The sequence below is a fragment of the Dermacentor variabilis genome, chromosome 1 (assembly GCF_050947875.1).
Source record: "Dermacentor variabilis isolate Ectoservices chromosome 1, ASM5094787v1, whole genome shotgun sequence".
Classification (NCBI taxonomy): domain Eukaryota; kingdom Metazoa; phylum Arthropoda; class Arachnida; order Ixodida; family Ixodidae; genus Dermacentor; species Dermacentor variabilis.
In genome coordinates, this window is record NC_134568.1 from 151,520,566 (window position 1) to 151,548,065 (window position 27,500).

At 47.0% G+C, this 27,500-nt stretch overlaps 1 protein-coding gene across 1 annotated transcript in view; it reads left to right on the top strand.

The window, feature by feature from the left end:
• Positions 1 to 8,349: 8,349 nt before the first annotated feature.
• The window catches only part of LOC142586528 (uncharacterized), a 202,885-nt gene continuing 183,734 nt past the window's right edge, over positions 8,350 to 27,500 (top strand). Inside the window, exon 1 of the mRNA XM_075697660.1 lies at positions 8,350 to 8,467. Within this exon, the coding sequence (XP_075553775.1) occupies positions 8,419 to 8,467 (49 nt within the window). The 5' untranslated portion in view covers positions 8,350 to 8,418. The remainder of the gene's footprint in view (positions 8,468 to 27,500) is intronic.

Here is a 27,500-nt window from a genome sequence, read left to right on the forward strand (position 1 = left end):
ATTCTTTTGAAAGTACGGTGATGCCACTAGCCAAGTCGTAATATTACAATAAAAAGTGCATCAGAAAATGTCGTAAGAGCACACCGCTTTTGTATGTCTAGGAAATATTGAGTCTCTTTCAGCCTCAAGTTTGCTAATGTTTTTTTTTTTTGCCATTCGTCTTCTTACGCCATTTTCGTCATAGTCTGCACAGCATTGTTAAGACGTTCCAGCTGTTGAGTGCTAGGGGTGGTGCTATGTTGCGTTCATCGGGCGGCAAGTTCAGGAGAATCAGAAGACACTGAAAATCTCTAAGTCCAATTTTCTAAACATTGACTCTTCATGTGCTATTTCCTCAGACTAAACTTGATGAGATAGTGCAGAAAAAACAATGTACTGTTCCTAAATACTCACTACCTTTAAACACACACACACTCACGCCCCCCCCCCCCCCGCCCCCCACACACACGCATTCTCTCTCTCTCTCTCTATCTGCCCTCACTTTTCTCTTACAGTAAGTAAAGTACACATAGGCTCACCCTTTCACTTTCACCTGAGGAGGAAATCGAGTCAAACTTCTTCAAAGGACTGGCCACACAATACGAGACAACGAGTCGGTACTTCCCTAGCGCCATTTTTTTCGGTGAGAAGCTATTCCTTGGCAGCCCGCCGTGCCTTCTGTGACGTCGAACATTCGAGCCATCAGCAAGAAATTTGCACTAGACTACCTAGAGGTAAAGTTATTGACGCTTAAGAAAATACAGCAGTTTCAAGATAACCTACGGGTGTGCACCAAATGATAGCTGGGCTTCGTCCTTCGATATTCCGACACTTAACGTAGGAAAACGTCGTCGCCGATGTCATAAGACGTCGCCCGCAGTGGCGGAGCTGCTGTTTGGAACATTATAAATCTCAACATTTATTGCCAAGAGGGAACACAGTGGACACTGGATGATATATTGTGATCACAAAGGGACTCTAGAAGCTGTAAGATTTTTCTATCATGTCGATCACACTAAATTCAACGAAATTACGAAAACATTGACCGTTGCCTCGCTAGCTGATGATGAAGTCAGCTTTCAGTGGCTATTAAGCAAAGTGAGTTTCGCAGGAAATGAGGTGGCAAACAGATTAGCTGCTGTAGCGCACGCATTGAATGTCCTGACTGCCTTTACATTTCTCGTATCAGACGCGAAGAGTGTTCTTCGTACCCTGTTGCAAGGACATATGGTTTTTTGAACAGGCAGTCCTCACTCCTGTACAGAGTTTACACATTCCTGCGATTCTCACCGAATAAAAGGATTGACCGCGCATTGAACACGTTCCAGTATCATCAATGCGTTTAGATGTAACATACACGCCTCGTTTTTGTCGCATGAAAAGGAGAACGTCTGCAGGGGTTGTTACGATGGGCTTGCAGGGGTACTCAACTGCAAAACCTTCAAAGCCCGCTGCTATTGTTTCGATAGACCTGCAGGAGTAGCGATCTTCGGAGACGCAACATTCAAACCTTTGCCGGCGCCAGCGAGTCTAGCCACGTCTGGCGGGCCGTGTGTTGTTGGTTGATTCGCTGTCGCCTTCACGGTCTACTTGGAGCAAGAGAGGCCTGGAAAAGGGTGTTTCGCGGTGCTTTCTCACGGGTACCGGAGGTCGTCACAGTCAATGGACGGACGCGGCGGCTAGCTGCGGGGTCAGCTCTGGAATCAAGAGGCGCCTTTTCGGGTCAAGCGTATCAACCTCTGTTTACGGCGACCCACTCCCCTCGGTGTGTTCCGTGAAACCAAAGTTCGGAAGTGAGTGTGTGAACCATCCGCCTTAAAGGCGGATCGACTACGATGACTTTGGGACGCTCCCATTGGACGAAGGTTGAACGGCAGTTTTCCCTCGCCTAGGGATCTAGCGAAGACAGAGGGTTTTTAAGCAGCCGTTTCGGGCTGCTTGGTGTGCATTCTCTTTCAGTCATGCTAGACTGATGAAATGTAACGTTTTCCACCCTTCATGTAGACATTGTAAAAAATCCCATGTTCCTCGTTCTCCACGAGAACAAGTCCCTCCCTTCAACAAGGTCCTCAGCGTGGATGAGTCGGACGACGGCATGGGCCAGCTACCACCTAATTCATGCCCGACCCCAATCCTTACAACTGGCTGGCAGCGGTGAGAAGGATTTTGCGATGTTTCTGGCCCAAGTTTCTGGCTCGCCTGAGTTTGCTCGACGGGCAGTCAGTTAACGAAGATAGCGTGGAACGTGCGAAAGCATTAGACAGTAAAATGTCGAGATAAAGCCACGTATGTCAACACGAGCGCACCCTGCGCACGCCGCTTCCTTGTTTCAAACGAAAGATGCAGGGAAATGTTACGCGCCAGAAGCGCTTATTGTTGTCAACAAAATATCGCAATATCAATACACATTGACTTTCCCGCTATCTATATCTGTATATGCACAAGCGCGAAATAAATGGCAAATTACTTTAAAGCGCACTCAGTGCACATCCTGCGCATCATAAAATACATATAAACTATATTAAAGTGCGTATAATAACCTTTACAAAACATTTTTTTTTCTCTAGAACGTACTTATACAGGTAATGCACCAGGGTGTGGAACGATAAATAAAGCCACCCATGAGGTAACGTCCAAATGATGATAACCCAAGAGTAAATCTAGATAAGCCGATTAAACTGGAGGCGTGCCGAGGGTTGAATTTTATGTCTTTTTATTATTCGCGCTGTCATCTCGGGGCGTCAGCCAGAGCTCGAGATCTCGAGCTTTGCCAAACTGGGGCCTTCCAGCATAGCACTCCAGCTTGCAGTTGCTGTGACAGCCCCACCGCTTCAGTGGAGCATATCATCATGGAATGCCCTCTCAATATGACCAGCAGCGCCTTTGCCTGCTTGACGGTTCGTACATTCTCGATAGTCGTCCTGTCGCAGTGAATAAAGTGCTTGGACCGTGGTCACGTCCTAATAAGGAGTGCCGGCCGCGCCCTTCGCGATTGTTTACTGGGAACTGATCTCCTGAAGTGTATATTAAATGTAAATTAAAACAAACGGTGAACGCACTGTAACAGATGCCACGAACATGTAAGTAGTGTCCTCACGGGAATCAGCAGTGATAGCACGTCACGTTGGGAAAACCTAATACAAAAATCTGCATATAAACTAAAAAAGAAAAAAAAAATCAATGCCATTTAGCGGTAAATGCGAGAGAAATGCGTTTGGATTACGTCGCACCTCTCTGAGGTCCCGGATCCATGTCTTAAACCGCGTTTACCACATTGCAAAGCCTTCAGGAGCTCAGGCGTCCTGCTTCTTCGAGGCGCGAAGTGCAACTGATGGTGGTCCGGAGCATCACACACGTACACTTTTTTTTCACGCTGACGCTGTTAATGCTAACGTATTAAAAATGAAGTGCTGCTCTGTTATTCCTAAAGTCGCCACGGGCTAATTACCAGCCCATCTATTATTGAATGTCTACACAGCTAAGCCTGTTGTACGCGACACAACGTCGCCATGCAGTACTGACCTCTCCCTGCAGAGCACTACACAATGTACATGCGGAATGCGCTACATGTACATTGCTCTGCACAAAACTATGCAGAGAACGCTTTCCTCCGATATTTTTCTCTATAAATGTGACGTATCAGCTGATGTGTCTCGTTTTGCGTGGCACACGAAGTGTGCTATCTGCACCGACCCATAGAAGTACATACTGACTTCTTCGAACTTACGATCCCATGTGTGAGTACCGCATGCCATGTGGCTGTAACAGGCGCGATTGGACACGTCTACACCGCATTTAGCTAAATGTCGCAAATACTAAATACCTCCTATCTATAATTAAATCGATAAGATGGCCACTTCGCCCTACGTGCCACTTACGCGCAAATATATCCCACTTAATCTGCGCTTGCAGGCTATTTACATAAGAAATAACAAGTTCGCACTGAACATTCATATAAAACTGTAATCCATTGAGCTGCGCAACACGTACTTGATCCATGGGCTAACACTGCTAGTGCATCTAGCGCAGCGATGGAACACAGAGACACTGGTCTCAATGAGATTCTTCAATTGGTTGAGTGTTGTGGTGGTATTTCGTGTATGTTGTGTGTCTTTGTCGTGCAATATGCATATCATTCCGTTTTTCATCGTACCCATTTGGAGTATCATACTGGGCCATACTGCCGTGCAAAACTCTCCAAGATTCATTCAAGGGCCCCCTCTCTCGATATATATCTCTGTACATAACACTGAAGTGGAACTCAAACATCACAGAACTGGTATTTAGCGGCAGTATATGAGGTTTTTGTCCACCAGGAAGTCGTGAAAGGCACTGACGGCAAGCCTCTCTTTAACAGGTCACGACCATGGTCCAAGCACTTTGCTCAATGATAGAGACCGTCTGTCAAGAAGGTTCATTGTCACACAGGCGATCCCACTGTTGGTAATATCTTGGACATTCCACAAGTATATGCTAACTGAAGCGTAAGGGTTGTTGCAGAAAATATAGGATGGGAACGCTCTTCTTTTATGTGACACACACGGAAAGGAAGCTTGTGAGCTACGTTCAAGCGCATACGATTGAGGAGAGGGTCGAACTTGCGGTCATATTTTTTTGTTTAGTGAAAATCGCAGGAATGGGTCGACTCAGTACAAGAAAGGTGACTTTGCCAGATCATCGAACCATATGTCCTTGCATAGCGAGTGCCGAAGGGTGCGAGAAAGAGGCTCGATGTCCGATAAGGTGAGTGCTGTGGAGGTCATGGTACTTAAACCGCGCATTGCAGTAGCCACTCATTCAGCTATGTCGTTCCACTCAATAATAACTTAGCTCGCCAGCCATTGCAAGGAGACCTCAAGACCAGCGAACCTCACGCCACCTTATGTTCAGCAGTGTTCTTTTTGATATTTCATGTCATGGTCGTGTTGCCCTTTCCATAGTCAATTTTCTGTACAAATAATGGTTGCTGCATATACGAATACATGAAAAGGCTTTTGCGGTCTTCCCCTCATGTGTGATGGGTGACTGTCCAGGGAAATTGGCTGTGCTTGCTGTGCTGCTGTGCTTGTGCCCGCATAGTGACCTTATGTGTACTTTTGACTTGTGTTCGTGTGGGTAGTGCTTGCTGGGATTTTATTCTTCTTTCGTTTTCTTTTTTATTCTTGCCTGAGCAGTGTACTTTGGATTTTAGGATAGCTGGCCTTAAGGATGATCCCGTTCCCATTTTCCTGCATTCACAAATAATACTAAGTTCCTGGAGCATGCAATCAGATAGCGCCCGTCACAGAATCGTTTAGCTCTTAGCCAATGAACCTCTGCAACCTATGGACTTAACGACTGTTCGCGCATGCAACTGCGCGCTGTTAGTTCCCTGCGTCACCGGTTGCTCGGGGAAACTAGAACTGTAACCAGAGGGAATCAAGTTCATCGCATGTGACGGGGTTATGGTCTAGCGCCCAGGGAGATGACGGCCATGAAGTTGGTGTGACGCAAACGAGCAGCAAGCGCTCGTTTCATAGCCAATTGCGCACGTAGGCTCCGAACTAGGATGCCTAAAGAATTGAAACGCATGCACTGCACACAGCCAACGAAAATGACAAGATGAATGATGTACCGACATTATTGTTTTTGATTATAACGATGTTGGAGCAGAAAAAAATACATATCCCAAAGAAAATCTGGGGTACAGTGAATTATATACTGGATTCGGTGAAGGAAAGAAAGGGGTGACGAGAGCGATAGGTCACTAGCTGACCAAACTGTGAGCAGCGTGAAGAAGTGCAGTGTAAGCAGTTTAATAAACAATTTCAATGTGTAGAAAGTGTACAGCCGTTGCGCTGCGGTGGTCCGCTTAATGACTTTTTGTAGAAGTATTTACCTAAATATTTCATGCCGAATTTCGCTTCTCAGGTCTTCGCATAATATATTCTTAAAGCTAAGTGAAAATATTCTAAAATGTAAGAGCTAGTCCCAATCTACGAGGGATGAAAAGAAAAGGACAATATTAGAAAGATCTAGTAAATGAATTTTCTGCTTGCACGAGATGTTATGAGAAATATTAACTAGAGTGCATGCACTATAACAACCGTTTGGATGGGTGCACAGTTGTACGAGACCTATAGGAAAGCCTATGCCCACTGTCGTTGTCGCTTGATAATACGAGCAAAGAACCGCTTTTAATGCGCAAAACGTGCTTGTCGGACAAGAATGCGTTATCCTAACCGGCTCCCTTATTTTCAAAATCCGGACTAGTTCCTTGTTTGTCTGGGTTGCTCCAGGCCTTCAAGCAGAGTTAGCAATACTCTTTAGGGACAACCATGGTTTATCTATTTCTTTTGGTCTGTATACTTCTCGTTTGGAGCCTTGGTGCGAGAGTAGAAACTAGGGAATAAAAGAAAGGGTGCACCACACCTCCACTAATCGTCTACCAAACTGAACCAAAATAGAAAAAAAAGATGTGTCAAGAAGCAATCCAAGACACAGAAGACAGAGGCAGGGAAGATGAGGTTCTTTCATCTCAACACAAGGCGTGACGTTTGGAGCAAGATTTATGAAACGTTGACAGTCGCAGTGTCGTAATTGTTTGGTAGGAAGGCCAGAGGAAGACCAGGCTCGACAGGGATCCCCCGGTGCTGCTCCGGGCAATCACCACGGGCGGCCGCAGAAGTGCGCGCTGCGCGCGCGCGATACCATCGAGACCTGTCACATTCGCTGCTCCCCGCAGAAAGCAATTATCGGACTTGTCCCAATTTGGAAGCGCGTGCTTGTCTGTCTCCGCTCTATTCCTCGTAGCGTGTCGGGTGTGTGCGACATGCGCAAACGTTCACAAAAGCGCAATTGTGATGCGCTGACTTTGATACTACAGCAAATATTAGGGTTGTTTGTCCTAGGTGAGCGTTTCTGTTTACTTTCTGCCACGAGACGAGATCTTAAAAAAAAAAAAACGAACTCGGTACTCCGCAAAAAAAAAAAAAGAAGAACTCGCAGTAAGTGAACGGGCCTCGTCGTGAGCCCGAGGAACAGGTATAGGCGAATGGTGTTTGAGAGCCTAAAGGCGTCTTGCTATTAGCCCCTTCCCAATCAAAATTTGCACGTTCAGCACCCGCATGGGATACCAGACAATCTGGCCTCTCACCAGCTGGTCTTGTTTCTTTTGCGAAAGCCTAGACTCAAAGCCAATATCACACGGCCTCCACCGACTTGATATCATCGTCAGTCGTTTGTAAAGAAATGTAGTGAGGCAGAAAAAGACAGAAGACGCACTCACAAATAAGAGTGCAGAACTGGTTGGTGCTTCGTGTATAAACCGGGTACCTTCATTTAGGAGCATTTCTGGAAGCACAGATTTTATCGCTATTAAATTTGTAGACACCGCCAATCCCCAAAGCAGTCATCTTCACCAGAAATGTGTATCCACTGAACAAGGGCGGCCCACACAGTAGTGTTGTGAAGAAGATAAGTGAGGAACGACAAACTGAAAGGGCTCAATAGGAGTACACTTAGCGCAATAGTAACATCAAAACTACAAACAACGCAAAACGACCCAACGACTCAACATAAAATTAATGAAGGTACACGAAGCTTGAAGAAGAGAAAATCTGAAGACCTGATCCCGAAGCAGCCCTGCACCTGTCCGCTATAGCTACAAAGAGCAGCGCTCAGCTGTTTAGAGCCGCCTTATCTTAACGTCCACGAGAAAGCCCTGCTTCAGCAGCCTTTGCCAGGATTTGATTTGAGTGTTCCTTCTGCTGCCTCGTCTTCAATGTTTTCTTGTTGTCAGTTCTGAAGTGGCGAGGACGAAGGGAGTCAAGAAAAAGAAGCGGGAAAAAATAAGAGCGCTCGTCGCAACGCAATAAACAGTGGACTCGTGGAGGATGGTTCTTTTGTGTCGCTGCGTCTCCTTGGGCTTTCAGCCGCTGGGTGCAGCCGTACCGGCCGGCAGAAGAGAACAGGGCCTCGATCGCGCCGCCGTTTTGAAAAGTTTCCCCATTGTCCCGTTCCCTTTCGCAGCCTTCGACAGGGCCCGGTCTGAGCAATTACTCAACGCAGGACCCTTTCAGAAAAACGCCCACACTGGACGGACAAGCGCACGCCTGTGCCGCGCAACTGTTGCCCCGCCGCCCGAAAGCACCCCAGGGTGTGTTTCGCGTCCCGAAGCGGAGGGAGCCGGTGGCGCCTTCGAAACGAACCCGGCTCTTTTTTTCGTCCCTCTCTCCCGCTTTCTGGCAGGGGAGGCGGCTTTCTCCCCTTCGGGCGGCAGCCGCGCGCCGGCAGCGCTTCGGTTGGGGCGGCGCGCGGACGCGGAGAAGCGCTGGTAGCGGCAACAGTGCTGCTCCGTGAAGCGCCTAAGAGCCGCGCAGTGCGCATGCGCGGGGAGAGCTCGGGTCGCGCAGGGGGAGGATGGTGGTCGGACCAAGCTGACGGCCAGGCTAGAAAGGCATGCCGCCCAAATACGACAGGAGAGCACAGACGCAGCGCACCGAAAGCCGTGAGTAAACGTGTCCACGGGCAAGCCGGTCACGGCAGCTGGCAGGCGTGTCACGAAGCGGCCGGCGAAGTGCTGCCGGCGACCCATGTCGCGATGCCGCGCGCGCGCGCCACAAGTGAACCGCCGTCGAGGCCGCGTGCAGGGCCGGCGCAGCCTGCCCTCGGCAACCGCTCGGCCGGGCTGCAGGCTGCGCGGCCGCGGCACGTGAGGAGCGCGTCGCCGCGACACACGTCAGCCTGTGACGCGCCAACCACGGGACGTCCGATGACATGTCCTTGTCGGGCGAGTTAATTGGCACGGTGCCGCTGAAGCGCGAATGAGGTGACACGAGTGTGACAGAATGCGCGAGCAGGCTGCGCGAGGCGGACGCTGAACTCGGGGCACTTTGAATTACAAAATATAATTAACACAGTTAGCTAGATTAAGTGACAAGTGTACTTGATGCAGCACAAAAGATGTCGCTCTGCTGCACGCGTGATCTCGTGCTCTATCATAGCACTGTTCAAAACGTGACGATAAATAATTTTTTTGTCCTGTAAAGCGGGCTTTTTAGCTTAATCACGCTTGATGTGGCGAAACATACAGTCTAGAGCCAAAGGTTTGCGTTATATTCTCATTTGATTTCTTTTTAATTATTGAGGGGGCTCGTTGGTAAGAAACAGATTATGCCGGAAAGCAACAATAAATAAACTAATTCATTATCCTGGTAAACATATTTACATAACGCTGATGCCAAACTTCAAAAGCTATGAAATTGTTGAGTTTAGCATTCGGCTCATGGTCAACTGTGTCATGCACGCATCGCGACCAAGAGCTTACTTGGTTCATTAGATGTAATATCCACGTATCCAGTAACCATAGTGGGGCCTGTGTTGTCATTGTTGTGTGTGCCAGCACCATGAACACATATTTGGAATTACGAGTATTTCTCAAGGCTTTTTGCGGTCGGGTTCAATATTTTGAGTTTTTGTCATGTTTTTTGACAAGTGCGATTGTAAAGTTTTCAAGCGCATAGTTTGTCTGGCGAAAGTTTGTTACAGGCTGCAGAGTTTTGCAAAGATGCAGAGTGTTTTACGGAAACTTGAAAGAAGGCCATGTCCGACGACAAAGCATTTGTGGAAGACGTGCTCAGGCGGTATCCAATTTCGAGCAGTCGTGTGTAACAGAATTTATCCACCTGCAACAAAAATGGTTTCAGTGGACAAACTGTTGTAACTCATTTAAATGGGTGCATGCTAAATTTGTTGCAATGTTTACCAGAAAAGACAAATCGCAGCAAAAATAAGTTAATATGCGGCAATATAACCAATATAAACCTAGTTAATACAAGACAAAGTGATAACAAACGGGTTCACCCCCCCCCCCCCCTCTTTGCTTTTTCACATATTTTTCATATATATTGACAACACTGTACCATGCTCGTTCGATTTTTACAGAAATGACCATTCAGAGACGTAACTGGATATTCCTCACAATGTCGCCCTTCGTGCAAACATTTACCCTTTATTCCATAGCTGCAATGTAAAGTCGCGCAATCGCTATCAACTGAACGAATTTTACATCACAAGAAAGCAAAACGTAAAAGTAACCATAAAACCTTTTTATAAAATTTGAAGCAGTGGACCAGCTATAGCAATTACATAATTTAGCTATATTTACCGCTTATTTTTAACGACACCACTTGTACTGCGTATAACGAAACATTCATAGCGTTGGAAATTTTTCTTGGTGTTCACTTCCAAGTTTAAAGTTGGCCAAAATATGTCGTTCAGCTCGGAATGAGGTGCTAAATTTACCTGACATATAGTATAATGCAGCACAAACGGTGGTGTAACTACTTTGGAGCACACCATATTTTCTTTAGCCACACATTTTCTCTTGTTTTGAAGATTATTCAACCTTAATGAGCTCTTATTTATCCGTTGTTTCCGCGACAGCAAAGAAAAGAGGATATAAACACCAAATCGTTCGCTTTCACGGCTCAGATATTCTGTTTTCAGCATAGGGAGCAACAGCGTGTACGAGTGTTGTCGGTATATAAACTGCATCTGGCGGCAGTTGCGTCGAATCCTGCTGAGCTTTAGATGGATAGCGTACACGTGAAAACAACACACCCACAAAACGGTCCTCTGCCCGCTTGGAGAGAACGCGCCTCGGGAGGGAGCCGGTTAGATGGAAATGCCCGTGACAGGAGGCACGAAATCAGCGGCGCTCCGTCCGAGGCGGCACACGACTAATGTCCTGGCCAGCCTGCAGCGCACAGCAGCTCTAATTGAATATGCTAATGCACTCAGCGCGCAACAGAACCCGCACGACTTGAGCCCTGTTGTTCGCCGCACGTAGAATGAATTTACGCGCGCGAGCAAGAACGCCTTGGTCTAGCCCCGCCTGGAACACTTGTGCATCGAGCGTTGATGACCGGACGGCAGCTGCGGCGCCGCGGAAGCTGACGCACGTTGGATCAACGTGCGCAGCAGATCACGAGAGCTGCTGTGAGGCGCAGTTGGTAGCTAGCCGCATTAGCAGAAAGCAACCAGGGTGGCCCAGTCGTCTCGCGTTATTCCGAGTGCGCGGTCGAGCGGTACTTGCGTCGCGTCCGCCAGACAATAAGCGCACAACCTTTGTCCTCTGTTAGCAACACGCACTCCTTGGCAGGCAGTTTTCCACATTTAGAAGCTCTCGAAAGCCGGAAACCTAACGCGACCACGCAACAACAGCTGCGTACATCTGTCTCCCGCCTTTCGAGCTTCGGATTTCATGTATATCGTGTCCGAGCAACCTTCAGTAACTCAAGTGAAGCCGAAGCGGGGTGCTTATCCATCGCGCATACAGGGCACACTAAGCGTGCCTCCCCCCCCTCCCTATGAGCTTTTTTAATATCCCGCAGTCAACGGCGCACATGACGCAAGATGAATTGGACGAGCACATATTGCATTCCTCTGATACTGCTGAACTTGGCCAAAACTGTCGTGCTCACCAGGATTGGAGCGCCAGGCACAGCTCAGAATACTCACCACACCATCTACTGGTTGATTGCGCAAATGACTAGGAACTTTTAAGTACAAGTCTGGACGTCGTGTAGTTAGGACTTCACGGGCCTGTAAACCAAAACAAAGGTATCCGTCGAGATGGTAGGCGCCCTAAAAGTGAGTGCAGTCTTGCGAACCCTGGCCGGTGTCTAAATTTGCTCCAGCAATACCTCGCTTACCTGCGCACGTCCAATGCACGTTCTTCTTTCTTTTGGAAGCAGCACTTTCACGCAGTGCAATTAGCAGCGTAACTGTTTCGCACATACCTGTGACAATTGTGAGCTGGACCTTTGTTATGTCGTGCACGTGAACAGACTGAACATGCTTGAGTTTATATTTGCTCAATTGTCGGTCCTCGTCATACCACCGACCGCCCGTTAATGCTTAGTGATGATGCCTGCACTGCTGCCGTGGAATAATTCAGGTGCTTCGCGGCAAGAAAGTTCTGGCGCTCGCGGCAGAGGACAGCGTAACTAATGCATGCGCGCGCGCGCGCGCGCATGCAAGCGCAAGCACGCGCGCGCACACACACACACACACACACACACACACACACACACACACACACACACACACACACACACACACACACACACACACACACACACACACACACACACACACACACACACACACACACACACACACACACACACACACACACACACACACACACGCACGCACGCACGCACGCACGCACGCACGCACGCACGCACGCACGCACGCACGCACGCACGCACGCACGCACGCACGCACGCACGCACGCACACACACACGCACACACACACACACACACACACACACACACACACACACACACACACACACACACACACACACACACACACACACACACACACACACACACACACACAACAGTTCAGGAGGCCATGGAAGGAAACATAGTGATAACTGACTGTAGTATTGTTTTCTGCACAAATAAACAAAAGTGAGGGATAAATTTAGAATCAATGACATATTCTTAATAAAGGAAAATGCAAGTGAAAGTCGAAGAATGCACAGCTTTGTCGCTGATGGGAGCCGAAGCACTGACCTCCGCATGACGTGTGCGATGCTCTATAGCGATTGAGTTACGGTGACAGCTCCGTCCACTTTATTGAGTATTACCGCAGACGCATTTTACAGCCTATGCCTGAGAGTGTTAGCCAGCGCCATTCATGACTATGGCGGCCGATGTGGAGCACCATTAAAACGCAGGCGCCACTCAGTACGCGCTCTTAGGAGTAGGCAACGTGCCAATAAACCCTCGTGTGCTACCTAAGGCCCCCAGGCTGCTACCACAGTGCAGACCCTCATCGGAGTTTCTTGGTGCCCAAACGGTTTCGACCGGCTTTAGCCTGGCACGGGCTGCTTCCCCAAGCGGTTCACCCAGGAGCGAAAGTCGATTGTCAGATCGGGGGTCGCTTGTGCCCTTATTTTTTACCTGGTTGACAATCGGTGGCAGGTGGTTTCGAATCCACAACCTCCGGCATCCAAAGCAGACAGCAAACCTTTGAGTAAACAGTAAACCTCTATCATCAACCACCGCGCCTGTTGCTTTAGCGCGCGCAACAGAAACGAATCGGTGGCGTGAGTTTCAAAGCCAGCGACTTCATCGCTTGCACTATATCGGTGGCTGTGCACTAGGTGAAAAACGGAATTCGTTCATTGGACGCATGTTCGATGGCACAGCGATGACTGTGCACAAGGTGTCTTTTTTTCTTCATGTTTCGTAGGCTCCCTTTATCACAAGGAATGAAATATGTTGCACAAAAACGCACATTTACAAATATCTATAAGTATAAGGAGAGCATCACAGGACTAACAGCAGCCAAGATGTCGAGGAGCAACTTCTACCTCTTCTTCATGGGTGCCGGCCTAATGCTGCAGACTTCTTCTGTCTCGCGGCAATATTATTGCGTAATAGGTGAAAAGTGAAAAATGCAGAGTCAAAACCATTCTGGGACGCTCCACAACTTTCCCATTGGGCAGGTTTTTTTTTTTTAATTCTGGGCTTGAGAAGCCACAACTAATCATGCAATTAGACAGAATGCAAGAAAGATGGCGCATCTTGCTTCACTAGTGTGGCCCACAATATAATTTTAGTCGCTTCTTCCTATGATGGACGGACGTGTTTTTAAAACCTTGTCTTAAGTTAATCGTGACGCCCGGTATATAGTATACGAGGGCGGATCAGAAAGTATTTGCCCCCTCCCCTCCTTTTTATTTAAGCCAAATTACGACTGTAAATGCGAAGTCAACATATCCATTCCCAGCGGTGGACGTTTCTTGGACCGGCATGGCCTTATCTGCCGCTAGCTTCGCGGCACGGCGCTGCTGTCAGTTGTTGAAGATGGCGGTTGTGCTTCACACGTCCACGGCGTACGAGCAATGAAGTTTGATTCGTTTTCTATGGAGCGAGGGACGAACGCCCATCGAAATCTACAGGGAAATGCAGCCCACGTTTAGGGAAAGGTGTCTCGCTCTGCGAGTGTGAGGTGGCGGCGTTGTGAGTTCGTAAAAGGCTGTGAAGACTTGCGTGACAATGAGCGTTCGGGAAGGCCGCGTGCGTCGCTGAGTGACGACAGGGACATCTCAAATTTAGTGCTGCGATGGGACAAATGGTCTGAACCGGTGTGGAGACTGTGTGGAAAAATGGTGTAAGGTACGTAGAATAGTACGTTATATTTGTAATTACCTGTATGTACCCTATTTTGTCTAAAAAAAATAGGGGCAAGGACTTTCTGATTCGCCCTCGTACACATCATACACACATAGATGTTGGCGCCATTAGGGCGTGCCGGGTACTCCTCCTAATAGAGGGAATGAAAAAAGAAAAGCATGGAAAACAATCGGAGATCACACATCTAGTACAGTTATGCGAACGAGTGAACCAGCACAGAAGCTGCGTGAATATAAATAAGCTAAGCACAGGCCGATAGTACGAAACCTTTAACCCTCGTGGGCTGCCTTGGAGGTTGATTTCTCGTGCTGGCTGATCTAAGTGTTTTAATACTTACATTTTCTTCGCGTCATCAGGTTAGTTGAACCTCTAATCTTTCAAGTATGCCTATTAGTCAATTAAAAAGAAACCTTTATGTATTCGTTATTCGTTTCTGTTACCCCGTATATGTTTCTTTTGCGCAGTCTGCGACGTCTCTGTGGTTTTTGTTTTCCTCCAATCGAAAAAAGATCAGAGTCCTTATATTTTCATCGGCATAGGTGGGGAAACGACGTCAGCGTCACTGGAGCGGTTCTGAGTCGCCCGAAAGCTGTGCGCCAGTGAATGCGTGCGCGTGCGTCTACTTTTGTGTCAATTGCCAGCGTGAAAGCAAGTATCGCGGTGCACACAGCTTGAAAAAAATTTAAATTTACGTACCAAAACCACTATCTGATTCTGGGGCACGCCGTAGTGGGGGACTCCGGATTAATTTGTACCACCTGGAGTTCTTCAACGTTCACCTAAATCTAAGTACACGGGTGTTTCCGCATTTCACCCCCATCGAAATGCGGCCATCGTGGCCTGGATTCAATCCCGCGAACTCGTGCTTAGCAGCCCAACAGCCTAGCCACTAAGCGACCACGGAGGGTACACACAGCTTCAATATACACATGCGCAACGCTATGCGGCTTAGATTTTTTTAAAGGTAAACTCAACAGGACATTGCTCATTTCAAAAATAAATGGGGACTTTCATTAACCGAGTCCACGAGCCGCTTTTTTGCGCACGATGCATCGCAAGCAGAAAAGCTTTATTTCTTGAAGAGCTCAAAAGTTACAATGAGACTGGGCTTCTACATGTAGACTGGAGTGCTCTTCTCTAAGCTCCAGTCATCATTGAGGCACTGACTAATGGGGCTTTGCTGCCAAGCACAAGGTCATGCGTTTTATTCCAGATTACGGCGGTTCTAATGGACGCTGCATGCAAAATCGTTCATGTACTTATATGCAGGTGGGCGTTAACGAAACCTAGGTGGTCGAAATGAAAGCGGGACCTTCCTCTTGAACGTGTCTCATAGCGCACGTGTTGCTGCGGGATGTTAATACCAATCAGCTACTAAATAAATAACTATATGCATACCAATATTCTTGCAATATTCGCTGCATGTCGCTTCCGAGAGACCGCCGTGCTGTGTTGGCCTAGAAGGTGATTGTAATGGTGCTCGTGACGCGTACACGAGTTAGAACCGACGCAGTTTCTTTCAGTGCGCTAGTCGTGCATTCTGTGCGTTTTGGTAAAATTGCATTAGCTCTGTATGCGGCGCCACACGAACCAACTCGCTGGTTCGTTTAACTGACTGGCATGCTTACTCAAAAGAGTCGGGCAAACTTAATGCACTTGAAGGTCACGGATGAAAGAACAGAAGAATCTCATCGTGTTAATACATTTCTTTTAAGGATCGCAAGACAAGAACACGCTCACACGCTTACCTCCCACTCCTTTCGCAAAAGGTTCCCAAATTATCTTTATTTTGTTTTATTTTTGTGAAAATATTTGGAGGACGCTTAAGCTTCGCCTGTAAGAGTGGAACGCGACAGCATTAAGATGTCTCGGACTGCTTCTCACGCTTCCCGGCAACTGCAGCTTATGTAGCCGTAATGTTTAGCGGGAAACGCTGGTGGCGAACGCTATGTACGAAGGCGAGCTCTCTGGTAGAAACGCAGCCCCTTGCGTGGGACACGGATACGCGGAGGCGGGCGGCATCGCGACGGTGTTGCAAGGAACCGGGCGCACCGCTCTATGAATCTTAGAAACGCTGAAAAAGGGGTTTGAGTTTCCGTGTAACAAAATTTTGTTTTCTCGTAAATTCAAATTACAATCCGACGCTATCATGTGCGTAGGTTGTGTGTAAATCGTACTTTACGATTTTCCTAACGCATTGTACTTTGATAAATTCAATTAGTTCAATGACGTATCTACGTTACGCGGAGGGCCTGCGTGGGTGGGTATGCGTGGTTCGGAGTGATTTATGGATCACAGGATGGTCGACGCTGGACGCGGGACGCGGTACGCCGGCACCGGATCTTCTACAATACCGGTATCGGTATCGGTATCGCGTTAAAATAGTAGACTGCAATAGCCTAACTCCGTCTGTTACCAGCTAGTAACAGCTGCTTAAGTGGCTTCTCTTAAGTAGTTGTGTATGACTTTCACTCCTTTCACTCCCTGCAGTTATGAATAGCATGTCATTGTGTTGTAATTTCTTGACTTACTTTTTCTCGACTCAAGCTTTTGTGTTGCTAATAGCGTGTGTTTAAGTGGTTTCTCTTTTGTTAGTGCGAAATGGCTTAATTGGGGATTGAGCAGCGCTCTGTCAGGGGCTTTTTCCTTGTTACATCTCTAAGTTGTTTTCGACCAAATGTTGTTTCTCGTGACTTCGACCTTGACCATTGCGTCGCGTTAGGTGGTACCTGAAATTTATTGTTTTCGCCGGCCAAATGAGAGCTTTCTTTTTTAATTATACTTATAAAGCCACTGATCTTGTATGTAATCTTCACTTATACGAAGAATTCGCCCTTCCTGTTATACACGTAGACCCTCTTTTACGTACGTGCTTAAGTACATAAATTAATATTTTGCCGTGTGCTACGGCGGTTATAGCTCTCGACCTCGTACCGATGCACCTCTGTCCAAGATATTGGAGGGCCATCGTAGAAAACTAGCATCTAGTGCGTCATTCACACTATGCAAGCGTGATACGCAGGTACTTGGTAACTGGCAGCACCATGCCAGCTGTTACTATAGTGGTCACGGAAACATCTGAAGCGAATATTCAACGGTTTAGCTACTATAATCACGCTCTTGCACGATATGCCATGCCAGCCATCATCCTGGCTCCACCCCGTAATCCCGGGACCTTTTCCGGTGCTGATGGCGACGACGTCGACGACTGGATTCGGCTCTATGAGTGCGTAAGCTCACATTACAGGTGGGACCCGACATTGATTGTGGCAAACGAAATATTTTATCTACAGGGAAGTGGGAAGGCCTGGTTCGATAACAACGAAGAGTAGCTCACAAGATGTAGCGTATGTAAGACAAAACGCGAGTTGCGCGGCCAACTTGCAGGCTGCCAGCGTGCCGCCAAAACAGAACTTGCCTTGCGTGTGCAGACGTCTACCGATTCGTACCTGATGTACATTCAGGATGTGCTGCCGTTTTGCCGAAAAGTTGACTCCAAGATGACAGAAGCCGATAAGGTCACGCACGTACTGAAATGAATGGAGGATGATGCGTTTAAAATGTTTGCGTTGAAAGACTCTTCGCCAATTAACGAGATTATTGCTGAATGCCGACGCTTCGAAGATGCTAAAAGCCGATGCATTGCCCACAACTTCACCGGCCTTCCGAACACGGCAGCGGCATCAACGTACGAGGACGTTTGTATAGTGACACAGCCTTCAACGTCGGAGACTATCACCCGAATCGATCGACGTGAAATCGAAGCCTCATCGCCCACACATTTCATGCGAAGGGAACCCAGTGATCCCTGACCGACCATATCGCTTATACAATCCGTTGTTCGTCAAGAACTGGCAAACGTGGACATTTAAACCATCTGTTTGGTGAATAGTTCTGACATTTCCCCTTCGGCCACTTTCAACCGTCTCCAACGCCATTGTCCTACTCCCAATTATTGCGATCCGAATGCGTGGAGGACGCCTGACGACAAGCCAATTTGCTTCCGATGTGGACGTGTCGGGCACATTTCACGGTATTGCCGAAGTCCTCGGCCCGCGCCTCCTCGAAGAAGCTTCTCGAGCTTCCGCTATCCAACTCGAAGCCAGCACGAGGTACAAACCCAAGTTGAACCAGAAACATCTGCCGAGAACACTGCGACCGCCGCAAAGTACAGCCGCTCGCCTTCACCACGACGCCGACCTCCTCGTTCACCTTCCTCACGCCGTTCCCCCGTCCCCGTCCTACTCCCGGCGCTTTACTTCGGGAAACTTACGGCTGCAGCTACTGGCGGTGACGCTGCTATTACGACCTGCCCTCAAATTCCACTGTAGACACTCCTTTAGTTGAATATTACCGTAACAATATCTTGTCCACTAGTGAGGCGACGGTGGGAAAATTAACGCGGTTAACCTTTTCCTGTATCTCGGCAATAGATATGACAACGATAGATATGTTTGAGCACTAGCCGACTCTCTCACTAGTACTGCATGTTCTGCGTTAAAAGGCATCAATTCCTACAAGGACACATCGACCCACTCGACGTATACTAAAGTACGAGATTCGTTAATGAAGGCTTACAATCGAACTGCCGATCAATTGAAGAAACCGATAGCGTGCGTCAGTTTCTGAAAAGACTTCGAGTTGTGGAAGATTATCGCTAGGTAGGGAAAAGAAGGAATGCTAGCGCGACAGTGAAGCAATCAGCAAAGTGAGCGACGTCTGATCTGAAAATGGCGTGCTCGTGGGTACACACGCACTGGTGGCGTTGTCATGGAGCCCATTCACACGAACGTATAGCCTGCATTCACTGTAAGAGCGGTCGCCGGGCGAATTTCCCCTTCGCGTCACTGCAGCGGCACTCTGAATGCTCCTTACAGAAACTGCAGGGTGACGGGAAGGACGACATTGAAAGCTCGAAGAATGCCAAGCTAATGTTCACCTCTTGAAATCAATTACACTTGAACATATATGCTGTACTAAATGAGGAAAACCGTGTCCTAAAGCGTAAACCTTTTTATTTTTATTTTGTTACTTGTTTTGACAATTTAGTTCGTTTTGTGGACAATCATTTTTGCCGACATGTCAACTAAACTCAAACGACCGTTCTTAGATTGAACTTGGCGAAAACACTACTTTGTGGCCTTTGGACGAAGAGCATGATTCAGTTCGCGTGAAAAGAAGCGTTACGCCATAACAACTTACAGTTGAGCCGAGCACGCTTATGTGATTTCTGTGCTCACTTTAAGACCTGCTGACGTGGTCCTCTGCCAGAAAAAAAAATACCGAGGGTTAAGATGTTGACTCAGGCTGTCAACACGCCTGAGCCTCTGCGGTTGTCAACAGTGTCCCGCCAGCATGGGGCTCACGTGCATCGAGGCCTTAATCGAAGTTATCCCCTCTCTGGTGTTTCTGTAGCTTTTTTCTCCTTCTTTATTACAACATCGATGAAATATACGGGCTAACTGTCATACAGTGACTTTGTGTGACAACCTACGGTGTACGGGTCCTCTAGTGCTTATGTATCATAGGTCCACTCTACCGTTTACTAAATTGAGGGTCATTCGCTTTGCTGCTAAATCTGACGGCAACCACAATGACTATCAACTTTTGTAATATTTCTTGCAAAGTAAGTGACATTCTTCTCTCCCAGAGCGAATTCCTTACTGCATGAAAATGAAACAAGCACCCATCGCGCGAGAGTGTATGTGGTAATGCGACAGAACTGTGAGTCGCTGGGCCAAGGCTACTTTGAGCTAAAGCAACATCGTTGTCTCATGATACACCATAAAAACTTCTATGGAAACAAAATCTGCTCTAGGATGTTTCTCAACCGAGACATAAGCGTCGAAAACAGAAACGTGAAGCCTTACTTCAGTGTCTTTTCCTCGATATCGGAGAACCCCTTTTCGCTGGCTCAAATGCGGACACTGCCCTGAGACCGGGTTAAAAAAAAATACGAAGGGGGATGAGGAGGGGGCGGTTGCGGGGAAACACCATAATTCTCCTCCATAACGTACGGAAGCGTCTGCAACTGAGAGAGAAAAAGCAAGAAGAACGAAAAAAAGGAAAAAAAAAGCATCTCTGTAAGCGCACTTCTCGTAACTTGGCTCGTCTGGCGTCATTAAACATACATGAAAGCGCCGTTACGTCTGTACAGGTTGGCCAAAAAGCACTTCTTTCAGGCGCAGGAAAGAGGCCGGAGAAATTGGCATCAGTTGCGCGACTTTCCTCATATTCCAGCGTAACAGAAATTGTCCAAGGCCTTGCCGCAACTGGATCCCTATGGCCAGCAGTGATTCCTGCAAGCGTTTTCTACGTTTATATTTTTCTGTGGTGCATTCGAAACCGTATACCGTAGGCATGAGGACTGAGCGAGCGTTTTTATAACGTTGCACAAAACAGATTTTTGTTTTCTCTCTCTCTCTCTTTTGTGTATTTGCGCTTTCTGATTTCTCAGAATGACGCTTTAGAAGCGTGCCTTGTTTATCGTCAAGGGCTTCTGTTTCTCACAAAGAATCAGCGAGAATGGTTGTGGAGGTTATAACAACGAAAAAAAAGAAAGCAACTGTCGAGGGACTCGGCACGCGTTAATTGCAACGTCAAGGTATTTCTTTTTTACGCTGCGCCGACTGATACGCACACTCACTACTTAAGCACACACCCCTTTCGCTGGCTTCTTGCTTTGAAAAAGACTGTCTTCAGTAAACACACACTAACAAAAATGTATATGCACACACGGACAGATAAACACGAGTACACATAATTCAATAATGCATTAAAGTTCCATATGAGGAGATAATTAACATCAAATGCTTCTTGTTTTTGAGCTGGATCAGGTTCATCGTACGAAAAAGAAAGGAACAGATGTTAAAAAGTCCAGAAGAATACATCAAGGAGTAACAATTAAAAACAATGAAGAATAATTATTTCCAGTCCGACAACACTGAGCAGAACAGAATACTTGATTATAACTAATGAATCAAGTATTACGTCTTCCTTTCCTTGGAGGCATTTCTTGCTTTTATGCGAAACTCTGCAAAGGAGCACGCTGGGGACATTCCAAGAGAGAGTGCAGTATAATGTGTCACAAGCACTCGCGCTATTTTATGATGGTTACATGCTTGACTCTGCTAGTTTATTTTGTGCGAAGGTCTCTAATGCTCCCAGTGTGAAGAATTTCATTTTCCACCACAGTTCAGCGGTACTGTTTACATCTTTCCATAGCGGAATAATTTCGGCTGGTAAAGTATTCTTTAAAAGTCATAGCTAGATTTATATGGGGAAAAATAAAAAGAAAGGTTGATTATTATTAGAGAAAATGGAGACCACACTTATTTATTAGATTTTGCTCAGAAACCTCACTGTCAGCGTGACATCACAAATTTCGAAGTGTTTATCGTATCGGGGCCGTTTTGCGTGTAAGATGGCTTCCCGATTTTGTGCTAAGTCCTTCGTTAACTAAGCCTGCAGCGTTTCGACGCTCTCGAAATCCACATCATGGCGCATTGCTCCAGGAGTAAGGGTGTCAGTCGTCGCCACCCGTCTTTTGTTTTTGCGTTTTTTTCTGGCTTACCAAACCTTCCTGTCACGCCAAGACTTTGGCTGCTTCGCTACTCCACAAGCTTGAGCTGCTAATACAGCATAACCTAATATTCCCGTTTAGTGTTTCCTTTTCCAAAGCTAATCATCTAAGTAGCAGCGTACTAGTACACCATCGAAGAATGTCAGAGACTCGCTGCTTTGGCTCAGTATAGCCATGTGACATTGAGTGGGTTTGATTTCCAGCCGCGGAGGCCGCGCTCTGATGGGGCAGAATGCTGAAACGCTCGTCTACCTAAACACTGCACATGGCACCTCTGGTAGCCCACTTATTGCTTGGAGACGGTAAGCCGAATTAATGCTTAAGTAAAGAAGAATATTGGAGAATTTCGGGGCAGATTCATACACAACGTAGAAAAAAAAAGTTGATATGTCCCTGTTTAAAGTGGTACGTTGTATGACTCTCCTTGCAGCCTCATTTTACAAAGTTCTGTTTAGAGATAGAGAGATAGGGAGATAGAGTAAATGATAAATGAAAGGTAGGGAGGCTAACCAGGACTGAGCCCGGTTGGCTACCCTACACTGGGGAAAAGGCAAAGTGGACGGAAACATTAAAAGAAGAAGAGAAAGCCCACTGGCGATATCATTCGGCCACTCAGTCCGGATCACAAAGGGTGACTCAATCCAGTAGCTTTCAAATATCGCAGCAGCGCTTTTGTGGCTTTTTGTAGCTGTGATATGCGAGGCCATGGTACCAAGATCTTGTTCAAGGCGAACAGTTTTCTAACTGATTGAGGGCTGTGCAGAGGTCATGTCTTTCATTTTCAAAAGATAGGAAGTAGCACAGTATATGTTCTATAGTTTCCTCGACACCGCAGGCATTGCACTCGGTGCTATCAGCCATTGCAATAAGAAAGGTATATGCATTTCTGTTTAAGTCAAGGTTACCCTATAGACCTACATAAGATTGCCTATATAGCTTTAATCGTAATGCTTTTGTTAACCATGGCAGTTAATGGAGTAATAAATCCGCCCCAGTGCGGTTAACTAACCAACGACTTAGATGGAAGGCATGGGAATAGCAAAAAACAAGGACAGAGACAAGAAAGACACCACACAGCGACTGCCGTGTCTTTCTTATTTCCACCCTTGTTCTTTGCGCTGTATGCACCCCTTCCAAGATGAACTAACCAGACCAATGCCGTGCCCTTTCACAGCGACTTACACCAGACCACCAGACTAAAGATGTTAGTTAGTCTACTACGCAATCCAAACAGAGAACTAGTTGAAAGCGCGAATCGCGAATCGATCGAGAGGCCCAAATTAACGGAGCGGAAACAGCACAATGTGAGTAAGAAAAAACTGCGAGGCAGAAAATCTCCAAAATGCATGATTTTACAACCAGTGACCACCTGAGTGAGGTCATGTAGTCACGGATGAAAACTGCACAGCGTTTCATTTTCGCATTTTTGAACGTAGCCATCGGATACACTTAACTGCAACTGTTATCGGTCCGCACGGGGTCATTAATTTAGGCCCATATTGATCATATTTCTAGAAGTGCGAATGAAAAACCCCTCCATTGTGATTGAAGTATAAAGCCAAGGAATGGATTTGAGAAAAAAAATTGTCTAAAGAGACGATTCACTCAAATTTTCACCAGAAAAGTACGTAATTGCGGAAAGGGAAGTTTCAAGTGCAGCCATGGGACTTCAGTTGCACCTCATCCCGAAGCTATCGTCTTATCGCCATCTTGAGAGCCCCTGATTTAGTTTTTGAGTAATAAACTGTAGCGTGATCAGAAGCATCATCTTTTTAGGCAAAGCCATTATATTGTATTTGGTGTCTTTGTTGGCTAATAAAATTAGAATTGAGACCGTAGCTTCATGTGCCACATGCTGAATATATACGAGATATTGTGAGTGAGTGAGTGAGTGAGTGAGTGAGTGAGTGAGTGAGTGAGTGAGTGAGTGAGTGAGTGAGTGAGTGAGTGAGTGAGTGAGTGAGTGAGTGAGAGTGGAAACTTTATTCAAAAAGAAGTAAAAGGTTGCGGTTGTCCAAGCTACGCGTCGAGGAGCCCTTGGGCATTGGAGGCCGCCTCAGCCTCTGAATGACGCGGACCTGGAGGTCTGAATCGGAGCTGCGAACGCGCCTTCCCACTTCTCACGATTAGATATTGGGATCCCCAAGAGCGTGTCCTTAGGGCAAGCCCATAATATATAAAACGGATCAGCTTTCTGCTGACAATGAGCACAATTGTCGGAGTTTAGTTCGGGATTGTAGTGAGAAAATGCTATGCGGTTCGGATAGGTATTGGTTTGGAGTGGCCTCCAAGCTACTCTAATAGGGATTTATACGCTGTTGGGTAAGAGGCCCAGTTTAGGCGGTAGTGTTGCGTTATTTCCTGATAGGATACCGTACGGTCCCTCACCGATCCTATAGCGTCGGCTGATCCAGGCCTCGGCTGATGAATCCTCAAGCGGTATGGTGGGATGCGTCGTTATCTGGAGGGGAGGATTGCGTCGGTACCCATATGACCTGGACGGGGGGTGGGTATGAGTTTTTAAAGAGGAGGAAGTTTGTGATTGCGGGGATGCGGCCTTTTGCGAAATTTCGGATAGCGGACTTAGAGTCACTAATGATGTAGTTATATTACAAAGATTTGGAGCGGTGGCGTAGAGGTAGAACACCCGCCTCGCGTGCAAGAGGTCTGTGGTTCGAATCCCGGTGCCGGCAATTTTCCACCGGATTAAAAAAAATTCCGCGTGTTGATAAAATTGCATAAACAGGCCTGGAGTGCGGCCTGATCCCGGTGACCAGAACCGGTAACGCACTCCCTCACCAGAGCAGGGTTGGCCACCCTGGTGCAGTACTTGGCCACAACCTCCTATATGAACATAACAATCAAACCCCGGCCCTCAGTCCCCAGCAGCTGCGAAGCAACAGACCACGGCGGCGGTCAGACCTGCGGCGCAGCAGAGGGTGCTAAGAATCCCGGGCTCCGGACAGGCCGCCATTGGAATATGAACCTGGCAACGTTTAACGCTAGAACGTTATCTAGTGAGGCGAGTCTGGCAGTGCTATTGGAGGAATTAGAGGGCAGTAAATGGGATATAATAGGGCTCAGTGAAGTTAGGAGGCCAAAAGAGGCATATACAGTGCTAAAAAGCGGGCACGTCCTGTGCTACCGGGGCTTAGCGGAGAGACGGGAACTAGGAGTCGGACTCCTGATAATTAAGAATATAGCTGGTAACATGCAGGAACTCTATAGCATTAACGAGAGGGTGGCAGGTCTTTTTGTGAAACTTAATAAGAGGTACAAAATGAAGGTTGTACAGGTCTACGCCCCTACATCCAGGCATGATGACCAGGAAGTCGAAAGCTTCTATGAAGACATGGAATCGGCGATGGGTAGAGTGAAAACAAAATACACTATACTAATGGGCGACTTTAATGCCAAGGTAGGCAAGAAGCAGGCTGGAGACAAGGCAGTGGGGGAATATGGCATAAGCACTAGGAATAGCAGGGGAGAGTTATTAGTAGAGTTTGCGGAACAGAAGAATATGCGGATAATGAATACCTTCTTCCGCAAGCGGGATAGCCGAAAGGGGACGTGGAGGAGCCCGAACGGCGAGACTAGAAATGAAATATACTTCATACTCTGCCCTAACCCTGGCATCATACAAGATGTGGACGTGCTCGGCAAGGTGCGCTGCAGTGACCACAGGATGGTAAGAACTCGAATTACCCTAGACCTGAGGAGGGAACGGAAGAAACTGGTACATAAGAAGCCGATCAATGAGTTGGCGGCAAGAGGGAAAATAGAGGAATTCCAGATCAAGCTACAGAACAGGTATTCGGCTTTAACTCAGGAAGAGGAAATTAGTGTTGAAGCAATGAACGACAATCTTGTGGGCATCATTAACGAGTGTGCAATGGAAGTCGGTGGTAACTCCGTCAGGCAGGACACCAGTAAGCTATCGCAGGAGACGAAAGATCTGATCAAGAAATGCAATGTATGAAAGCCTCTAACCCTACAGCTAGAATAGAACTGGCAGAACTTTCTAAGTTAATCAACATGCGTAAGACAGCTGACATAAGGAAGTATAATATGGACAGAATTGAACATGCTCTCAGGAATGGAGGAAGCCTAAAAGCAGTGAAGAAGAAACTAGGAATTGGCAAGAATCAGATGTATGCGTTAACAGACAAAGCCGGCATTATCATTATTAATATGGATAAGATAGTTCAAGTGGCTGAGGAGTTCTATAGAGATTTATACAGTACCAGTGACACCCACGACGATAATGGAAGAGAAAATAGTCTAGAGGAATTCGAAATCCCACAGGCAACGCCGGAAGAAGTAAAGGAAGCCTTGGGAGATATGCAAAGGGGGAAGGCAGCTGGGGAGGATCAGGTAACAGCAGATTTGTTGAAGGATGGTGGACAGATTGTTCTAGAGAAACTGACCACCCTGTATACGCAATGCCTCATGACCTCGAGCGTACCGGAATCTTGGAAGAACGCTAACATAATCCTAATCCATAAGAAAGGGGACGCCAAAGACTTGAAAAATTATAGACCGATCAGATTAATGCCCGTTGCCTACAAACTATTTACTAAGGTAATCGCAAATAGAATCAGGAACACCTTAGACTTCTGTCAAGCAAAGGACCAGGCAGGATTCCGTAAAGGCTACTCAACAATAGACCATATTGACACTATCAATCAGGTGATACAGAAATGTGCGGAATATAACCAAACCTTAGGTATAGCTTTCATTGATTACGAGAAAGCGTTTGATTCTGCCGAAACCTCAGCAGTCATGGAGGCATTACGAAACCAGGGTGTAGACGAGGCATATGTAAAAATACTGAAAGATATGTATAGGGGCTCCACAGTCACCGTAGTCCTCCATAAAGAAAGCAACAAAATCCCAATAAAGAAAGGCGTCAGGCAGGGAGATACGATCTCCCCAATGCTCTTCACAGCGTGTTTACAGGAGGTATTCAGAGACCTGGATTGGAAAGAATGGGGGATAAAAGTTAATGGAGAATACCTTAGTAACTTGAGATTCGCTGATGATATTGCCTTGCTTAGTAACTCAGGGGACCAATTGCAATGCAGGCTCGCTGACTTGGAGAGGCAAAGCAGAAGAGTGGGTCTAAAAATTAATCTGCAGAAAACTAAAGTAATGTTTAACAGTCTCGGAAGAGAACAGCAATCTACAATAGGTAGCGAGGCACTGGAAGTGGTAAGGGAATACATCTACTTAGGGCAGGTAGTGGCGGCGGATCCGGATCATGAGACGGAAATAATCAGAAGAATAAAAATGGGCTGGGGTGTGTGGCAGGCATTCTCAGATCATGAACAGTAGGTTGCCGTTATCCCTGAAGAGAAAAGTGTATAATAGCTGTGTCTTATCAGTACTCACCTACGGGGCAGAAACCTGGAGGCTTACGAAAAGGGTTCTACTCAAATTGAGGACGGCGCAACGAGCTATGGAAAGAAGAATCATAGGTGTAACGTTAAGGGATAAGAAAAGAGCAGATTGGGTGAGGGAACAAACGCGAGTTAATGACATCTTAGTTGAAATCAAGAAAAAGAAATGGGGGCATGGGCAGGACATGTAATGAGGAGGGAAGATAACCGATGGTCATTAAGGGTTACGGACTGGATTCCAAGGGAAGGGAAGCGTAGCAGGGGGCGGCAGAAAGTTAGGTGGGCGGATGAGATTAACAAGTTTGCAGGGACGACATGGCCACAATTAGTACATGACCGG